The 9869-nt window shown below is 36.3% G+C and overlaps 1 protein-coding gene across 2 annotated transcripts in view; it reads left to right on the forward strand.

The window, feature by feature from the left end:
• Positions 1-8108: 8108 nt before the first annotated feature.
• Positions 8109-9869, forward strand: part of pi15b (peptidase inhibitor 15b) — a 3850-nt gene continuing 2089 nt past the window's right edge. The window contains exons 1-2 of one of the 2 annotated variants that reach the window (XM_046876785.1): positions 8109-8189; positions 8351-8617. In XM_046876785.1, coding sequence (XP_046732741.1) covers positions 8372-8617 — 246 coding nt within the window. In that variant the 5' untranslated portion in view covers positions 8109-8189; positions 8351-8371. The other variant, XM_046876784.1, reaches the window with a different exon arrangement.

The raw sequence follows: 9869 nt of genomic DNA on the forward strand, positions 1-9869 counted from the left end.
CTGCTGGGACATGTGGTGTGTAAATGGTAGTGTACAAGAAGGTCACGGTTATCAGGATGGTTAAAGAAGGTCAAATACGGTGATAAAAGAGTAATACCAGTGTGTGTCAGTGGTAATAAACTTCTACTTAACATACAATTAAAAGGTTATAATTTAATTTGAGGGAAGAACCTTTATTAGTTTCTTGTGTATGTCTGAAAATGGCTTCTATGACGGTTCATAACCATAGGCAGTAATTAAACAAGTGGCTGATGGGAATGCTTCATGACCCTGTAAGAGGCTCTGCAGTAAATATTTGGACAACTGATTTCCCAGTTTGCCAGAATATCTGGCCTGAGATCATTAACTGGAGTAAAAACACAGTTCACAAATCTCCATTTCTTCTCTTTATAAATGCCAAAATCAGCAGCTGCACAGGCCTGAAACGTTGCTGAAACGTGTAAATAGTGGTTTCTGTCATCGAGTTGGCCGAGCTGGAGGTCAAATCTAACAGTGGTTTGGACGGACGGTTAATGAGCTGATACCAGGGAGAAACTGCACCTCTTATAATTTTCATACGGATTACTATTAACTAGGTGCCCCTGTGCACGAAGCCAGCTCCATAGGATATGTTTTTTCATGTTGGTTGGAGAGAAAGGTCTCCTGAGCTCTGACCTCAACCCTATTGAACACGTTTGTGATGAACTGGAACACCGACTGCACCCCAGGCACTTATCATCATTATCAAGGTTTTGAAGGTTTCGTCAAACGACAGCTTAAAACTTTTAATTGAAATTAACTTTCCCTCCAAAAGGTGATGAACAATTTCCTTCACATCAGTGTTTACACACTTAGTTAAAAATTTATTTTTCTACAACCAGAACACCTGCCAATAATCATTAGTTTTTGTTATTAAAGACTTCACAAGTCTTTACTCAGGAGGATCTCTAATTAAGAAGAATATTTTTAGACATAGTTTTTGTGCTTCATGTCTTAATGATTGTCTCCATAAATCAGCATGAGTACAGATGTTTTTAACTATTGCTTATTTTATAGAAAAATAAATAAATAAAAAAATAAAACAAATTTAATATGTTTCCTGGAAAATTCTTCTGTTCATAGAACACAGTGAAAAAACTTGTCACAATTAGATAGGATTAAAAGATTGAAAGAGGACGAGGAAAAGGAGATTCTATAGGAGAAACCAAAAGGTTTTGAGAAGATTCAGGTCTTAGAATCTGTCTCTGTTCCTTTCTCTGTTCCTCACTGAATATTCACTTGTAAAAAATAAACCAATACACCAAAATGGGCACCGAGTTTTCTAGAAGGAGTTTGTATTCCATAGTTTCTTAGAGATACTTTAATTAAAGGAAGGATTTCTGATCGCTTTAGTGTGAGCTAATTATCTACAAAAATGACCCACCTGAATTAGGGTGCAATTACTTTTGCACATACATTATTATATAGATTATTTTCTGTGTGTGGCAGTGATAAATATATTTATTTATTGTTAAACTGTAAGTGTTTCTATGTTGGTGATTTATAAAATATACAGTATATATAAAATGTATAAATGTATTTGTTTTTTCTTTTGCTAATTTATTTTGCTAGCATTGCGGATTCGAGGACACTGATTCATCTCAAAGTTTCATGATAAAATTAGATAATTTTCATAAAACTCAAAATGTCTTTGTTTGGTTTAAAAAAAATCAACATTTATTTCTGGGAAAACATCTTCATCTCCACCATTATTTATTACAATGTTGATTTTTCTACTAAAAAGAATTAAATCATCTCTGAGGATTAGTATAGCGATTTCGTCATGACACTGACAATTATTCACAGCTAATCCCTCCTGTGATTCCTTCACTCACAGCTGGATTAGAAAAGAGAAAGTCTTTGCTGCTGTTTTTAGCACACAAGAACTCTTTTCACTCTCAAAACTGAACACCTCATTATTTTTAGTATTTAAGACCATCTTTAACAAAGAACATCATTATTAGCATCAAACAGCAAATGTTGAACTTTGTGTATTAGCATTTCTCATCTTTCTACACATTAAACCATAATGATCTGCTTTTTAACGCTGTGTTTGAGATGAGTTTTATCAAAATACTGACAGCAAAAGCAATCTAGAACTTTTTTCTAGAAAATTGTTAGCTAACATTCACATGGTTGGTGGTCCATCACGTGGTCAATCGCTAAGAAGTTATAATATTAGCAGTTAGCAAAAAGTTTATGGTTTATATATAGCTTACTAAGCAATTTTAGCTTAACCACTAAAGATAAAAAAAAAAGGTTTGCTAAATATCAGGAAAAATTCCAACCAACAGTAACCACACAGAGAGATACTCAGAGTACATGCTAAGCTCATGAGGTTGCAGAATGAACAATGCATTTATGGTTTATATCCCGTATAGAACTGTCTGGATTTCTAGACCTTTAAAAAAGAACAAATAATCTAATTATAAGGAGAACACTGACTAGCCAGATAAGAACTGTATGGTTTTGGAACTTGGTTAGTTTGCAGTCATGCTAGCAAAGAACACTTTATGGATTGTCACATCTAAAAAGATAAGCTCCACCCACTGGCATTAAAACCAAATAATTTCCTCGACTACTAACGAGTTAACGTTAGCTCTTACTGTGATCCAGCAGAGATTATTTAAAAATGACATGCTCTGTTTCACAAACGATCGTAAACCTTTAGTCCAAATTACACTGAGGGAATAATTCTGTACTGTATTTTTCAAACAGTTTCGATTACAATGATTAGCGTCATGGCTTCATGAGTCATCTTCTGGCCTCTGTGGTGCAGAAAGAGAAATGAGACGAGGCTCAAATGTGAAACAACAATTCTCATCAGCTTTGGCCTGAATCTCTGTTCGGCTCGCCAAATCCCCAAAAACACCGCCAAGCTCCATCCAGCTGTGGTGATGATGAAAAATGAGGCTCAGGGCTTACACTAAACTCAGACCAGAGTAACTGAGCACTGAACTCTACACTCACTTATACTCATTTATTCTCCAATAATTCAGACTAAGTATCACCGTGAAAAAGATTCTTTAAAATTGTTTAATACATTATTATGTATTATGTGTTAATAAGATGTTAATAAGATTATTATAACTGAAAGAGCGCATAAACATTGTGAAAAGTGTGGAAACGCTTCATCGTTTATGGTTTTTAAGAGACTCATGCATGATCTTTTTGTTTTTATGCAACAGACTCTGTAATACAACAGTAAGAACATTAACTTTGACCAAACAAATCTATACATTTCCAGATGTTCCAATTTATTTTCATTAAAAATTCCTCCCTTATCATGAAGATCAGCTTTACACTCTTTACACAGCTTTACACTTCGTTTCTTTCTTTCTTGTGATGAAGTTCATCTCAGAGCAGTTCAGTAGGATTGAGGTGTGGTGACTGGGCAGGTGTTTCCATGATAGAAATCACTCCAGACATCTGTTTGATCTCTAAAGAGCACTTAGAGAACTCAGATGTGCGCTTTGGCTCATCGTCTTGTTGTACGGTGAAGTCGCTTCCAATGAGCATCAGTCCAGATTCAGCTTCATGGTGCTGAAATATGGAATGGAATGTATAGAATGCTAAATATAAACCATAATGTGTGAAGTGGAACGTGACATAACTACATTTATTTCCTCTAAAACATAATGTTATTGTCTGAGGTGTCATTTTGATGAAAATCAAAAGCGTTAAATGTCCCAGTCTGTTGCATGTGAACAAAAAGAACATGAATGTGTCTCATAAAGTTATAAACCGCTGTGATTTTGGAAATGTTTGGGAAATTCAGGACAGGCACTAGCATTCAGATTTAGCACCGGTACAGTAATATACAGGCATAACTAGCAGTGGTGTTAACTAATTTCATGCTAATATTTTTAGCATTTCTAAGTTTTAGCAAAAGGTAATGTTGGTTTGAACATGTGCTGAGGTTGGTTTCAGGATTGAATTCTAGTTGAAGCACCTGCAGCCAACAGATTTCACATCACAAACTGCTTTTCAAATTAGATTTGGAGTTTAATGACAAAAAATAAATAAATAAAAAAATAAATAAAAGCTACAACTTTTTACATTTTTAGCACATGCTAACATCAGTTATATTTGTGATTTCTGGTAAGTTGTGTTAAACTGATGACTTTATTTAACCAGAAAAAGAAAAATAGTTCTGCCTGATCTGCAGAACGTTATTTCCACATGACTCTTTACAGTGAAGGTGTTTTTATTTGAGACGTTATAACACCGTCTGATTTATCAAGCAGGTTTGTGTTGGCTGTAGACACTGGCGAGACGAGAGAATTCTCAGTGAAGCGCACACTTGCTAAACACAAGTAAGTTTGTGAGTGTGTGTGTGTGTGTGTGTGTGTGTGTGTGTGTGTGTGTGTGTGTGTGTATTAACATGTGCCAATATATTGCGCTAAACATCTGTTCCTGCTGTGAGCATCTGCTCAACAAGCTAACTGACTCATGTTTTATTACCATTAATACATCACCACTTCTGTGAGGAACAAATCACTTTTTTTGCTGAAAATAATCACTGGAGCTTCAAATCTCTCTCTGAGGAAAATAAAATTTATTTAATAAAACCTGGGGGAGTTTGAAAACAACATGCACATCTGTGTTTAGATATTAACCAGTAGACACTCGTGTGGTACATGTTAACACCAATTATACCGCATGCTGCTGTTAGCATTTAGTCTCATGTCTGGTATCGGCATCTAACTAGATAAAATACTGTAACATGGGATGTTTTTTAGCTTCGTTTCAATAAACTAGTTAGAAATTTAGGATCGACTCTAAATCAAGACCATTTAGTTGTCTTAATTGGTAATGTTAACTAGACGATAAGGAATTATTCATCGTTAATGATGTAATGGAGTTACAGATACTAGGAGGAATAACAAATGGGAATGTGTGTGTGTGTGTGTGTGTGTGTGTGTTTGTGTGTGTGTAAATGTGTGTGTGTGTGTGTGTGTGTGTGTGTGTGTGTGTGTGTGTGTAAATGTGAGTGTGTGTGTGTGTGTGTGTGTTAATTACCAGATAGAAATACAGGATGAGATGTGAAAAGCGTTTGTTCTGCAGCAGGTGGACCGTGATCGTTTTTTGGCGTGCTTGCAGTCTCAGCAGCTTCTTTTAATATCTCCACACTCACAGGCTGAAAGGCTGCTGGGTTTATTTTCCATCTTTGATGATATAAACACATTAGCTGTAAGTAGAAGCCGTGGATTTGCACTCATCTGCTGCCCTGATTACAGGTTTGTCCTTCGTTTGGGTGCTGTTTATATTTTAATCCCAAATAAACTTTTCCTCTTGTTTTAATTTCACCCTCATTCTACTGCTGGGAATGTATTTTTTTCCTTTTTAAAAAATATCTTGTGTATAATATCTAATGTTAAAATATCATATAATATATGGGCAAAGTTCTGTAAACAGCTTACTTTAACATTCATTTGGGTTTTTTCCCACATTTTGTTCCCTACTGCAAATATAATAACCTCCACTCTTCTGGGAAGATGTTCCTCTACATTTTAAAGGCTGCTTGTGGAGGTTTGTGCTCATTCACTCACAATAGCATTAGTAAAGTCTGGTAGAATGAACCTTAAATGAATACTTCCAAATTTTGTATTCTCTAATCAACATGGAGAAATATTGATGCTTTACGCAAATGTGTATTAATTATTAATTACAAAAACAACATAAAGCATGAAACAAAATTTTCTTGTAAACGTTTTAAAGTTATTATGATGTTTTAAATCACATAAATTATCAGGACACAAAACGGAACCTTTGCTATGTTTCCACACGGACGGTTAATGAGGTGATACCTGTACCCTATAACTTTTATACAGATTACAGAATCAGAGAATATTTTAGTGTGAATTTATTTAAAAGTAGATTTTGAGTTTTCTATTCATATATTTATTCTGTCTGTGAGGTAAATATTCACTGAGATTCAGGTTGTTTTATTTGTTTGTATGTGAAGAGAGATGACAGCGACAGCAGGGAGCGCCCCCTGTCTGTTTTCTTTATTTTATAAAAGCACAGCGTTTTATTATTATAAGTGAATATATAGAATGATGTATTGCTCACAGGGGAATTTAAGTTCACTTCAGCGCTATGAGGAAAAATTGCCACAAAACCCGTCAGCATGTTTGTCGACCCCAGAGGGTAAATTGTGCATTATGGCAGATTTTTGTGGTGATTTAAGACTTGGCGCATCAATAAAACAAATATTTACTGATTAAAAATAATTTTTCAGGGGAGTTTATTTATTTATTATAGTTGAGTAAGGACGTCATGAATAAACGTGTGTTGCGCTGAAGGTTTAATTTATTTATTTATATTTTTAATAAAAATGGTCAAACAGAAATGTGCGCTGCAATAATCGTGCGTTACTGACTGAAGATCCACCATGTAGAACACAAGCAGAGAAAAGATGATGATGATCATGTTCTCATCACTGACTCCCTCTGTCTCATCCACGTTAACCCCAGACTTCTTACTGCCTTCTGCCTGCTCACTGTGAGCTTCAGAAACTAGTCTACTTCTGTGTGTGAGAGAGACAGGAGATGATCCACCAGTGGATTGAAAAAGCAGCACAATGACAGGAAACATGTTGAAGTGCTGAAAATGATGAGAAGAGAAGAAATAAGAAGGAAGAATATTGACATGTCACCAAACAGATTAAAACTAATCTTTACTTAAATACAGTAACGAATACGTCATTACTTCCTATAGTGAATGAATTGTTGCTATAGAAATAATAATGCGATAATTAAAAACTGTCCGAGATGCAGTTATGGAAAATGAATCAACACCTTCTGACCAATCACAATCCAGAATTCAATTTAACCCTGTGTATCTCCCAATCACACAGTGTTTTACATGACATTCTGAAGAGAGTGCACTTATATCTGTTTACATGGGCAGTTAATCTACAGTGTAAAGTAATATCTGGACTAAACCTGGTCCAGGGTCTGAGCAGTGAGTTTCAGCTCATGTGTATCAGTATGATAAATAAAAAAACTAGAAAGAAAGTTGGGTTGTCCAGAGTTCAGGGGGAAATGAGAGGAGGGAGGAGTGTGCAGTGGAGTATGGAGTGCAGTGGGGTCATACAGACCTGCGTCACATCGCCGTCTCAGCCAGGTTTCACCTGCCAACACAAACACTTTAGAGCTCCACTGCTGCACCACAAGAAAAGCACTTCAGATCCAAAACACAGAACAAGTGCACCAGGATAACGAGTATGTCCTGAAAAACCAAACCTGAAAACACTGAAACACGCTGAAGCCTGAGAGAAACAGAACCCTTACAAAAATATTTGCAGAATGGTGATGGATATGCAGGATGTGTGCATCAGAAAGACGTTCAGATTCACTCGCCATCTTCCTTTCTTACTCACACTGGAATTATGGGATTGAACAGTGTCTGGTGTTGTGATCTATTCGTTTCTAATCCACAAAATCTGAGATAACAACTTGAGTTCTGGATTGTGATTGGTCAAAAGAGGCGATGATTAATTCTCTAAAGCAGCATGCGTAATGTGCTCATTCTGATACGTGATCGTTTCTATAGCAACAGATAAATAACTTCAGGATGTTCTAATATGAGGAAGTTTTCTAGAATGGTACACAGCAAATACAGTTCATTTATTCATTTATTAAAAGCTGAATAAATTAACTGTATTTGCTGTGTAACATTTTAGACTTTTTTAGACTTGGTGTCATGACTGCATGCTCTTTACTATTATTATCCTTTTTACTATTCTGATAAAACTTTATTCTGTTTTATTATATTTAATGTCCTCTGGAAATTCTTCTTCATAGTATGCAAATGATTATGATGAATAAATTAATATGCAAATCAAACGTCTCTGTCAATTACGTGGCATAATTTGGAGAATTGCCTAATTAAGCCTCTTTTGTCTGCCATTTATGCATGAGAGAGGAGAACCTGTAGGATCTTTGATCACTTCTGTAGGTGGATCTCTTGGCAGTCTGTAAATAGAGATGGTTGGTTGAAGTGTATCTGATCCAGGTAATAGGGAGGGAACTGAGAGCACCTACAGCCAGCTTCCTGGCTATATAACCAGGAATGGTGCTGAAGGAGAAGTGGGAGGTTTTTTTGCAGAAAGCAGACAGAGTTATCAGATCCAGCTGCTCTCAGGGTTTTACTCATTATAGAGGGTAAGAGCTCTGTTTCATGTTTTGCGCTCACTTCTGGCTCACTTTTTACCTTTTAATGCACTGCATTCACTTGTAACTGCATGCGTTCTGCTCCGACACTGCACTGATTTAAGTCTCCATGTGCAGACTGATGGTCTCTCACGCTGTCCGTGTTTCTGCAGGACATCAGCCTTGAGGAGAGCATGAGGAACCTTCTCGTCGAACTCATCCTCTTATTCATGGCCGCTCCAGTGAGCACAGGCACGCTGGGAAACACCACCGATTCCCCCGCAAGCGTGTCAGGGCCCGGGGTGGATCACGTGACAGAGTCGACGATCAAATCGAGAAGGAAGCGATATATTTCTCAGAGCGATATGTTGGCCATCGTTGATTATCACAATCAAGTGCGAGCTCGAGTGTTTCCTCCAGCAGCCAACATGGAGCACATGGTGAGTGACCTGAGCGCCATCACACCTCCTACTCCTGTTAGTCACGGGAAAAGAGAATAAAGATTTAAATATAGATAAATATAAATGTTTTATTTATGAATAGTATCATCTGCTAGCCACACCAGCGGTCAGTGGTGTCCAGGGTAATGAATGACCTGAATATAAATATGATTGGATCGTTTATGGCACGAAATCCAACTCTGGAATATGATTGGATAACGGATGCTGATTGCATGATTATATTTCTGATTTAATGATCAGCGATTCTGCACAACATACTGACGGGAAAGTGAACTGTTTAATACGGGAAAGTCTTCAAAGTACTTTTTTAGAACAGATACAATAAAGCAGGATGTTTGCTGTATTGGATGCCATACTTTGATTTAATAAACTACTGAATGAAAAATAATTGGAAAACAAACACAAAACTGTAAGAATGTATTTATTAAGAAACGTCAGTGTGTTAATTTTATTATAGAGTTAAAATGTTATGTCTTTAACTCACTTTGTAACGCTTTAATCTGTGCAATGTGGTCGCCTGGGGCATGAACTCTGACTATAGATATGATTGGATCATTTGATGGCGGTAAAGTTCAGAGCAAGGATGTGATTGGGTCGTTTATGGCGCCAAAATTCGAAGGTCGGATCTGATTGGATGCCGCTGTTGTTTTTTCCTGTAACACATTCGCATGGCTGATATAATTGGTAAGTGATCGGATATCTGAATATTAGTAATAAAGTCAATTAAAATAAACTATTAGTAAACTATCTAAATTTAATACATATTTAAAAAATTCTCATAAACTTTGGTGTTTAAAACTTTTTGCTTTGGTATGAGTGTAACTGATGGCCAGGCGCCATTTTGTTTGCTGCTCCCTCTAGTGGACATTATTAAACATTTTAGTGATTTTTTCTTCTTCTTTTTTTTACACTGCATTAAATGTCCTTAAAAGGCAAAATCTATTTTAAACGTTGGTTTCTAATTCTGGAATGAATATAAATCGAATTAGATGCGAGTTGCTTTTAAATAGAAATAGCATTTGTGATTGAATCTGGCAGAAAATATGTGCCTGGAGTCCTGGATTAGATTAGCAGATTTGCTTTGCAGCTCTGATTACAGTTGTTCTATATTTATAGTATATATCTTGTGGATTGAGGATCGCTGCATCACCATGTCATTTAGCTCAGAGTCCCACACAAATCACATCACAGCGATGCTGCTTTTGGGCTACAGAAAGGCACGGATGGATGA

Source organism: Silurus meridionalis, chromosome 20 (genome assembly GCF_014805685.1).
Source record: "Silurus meridionalis isolate SWU-2019-XX chromosome 20, ASM1480568v1, whole genome shotgun sequence".
Taxonomy (NCBI): domain Eukaryota; kingdom Metazoa; phylum Chordata; class Actinopteri; order Siluriformes; family Siluridae; genus Silurus; species Silurus meridionalis.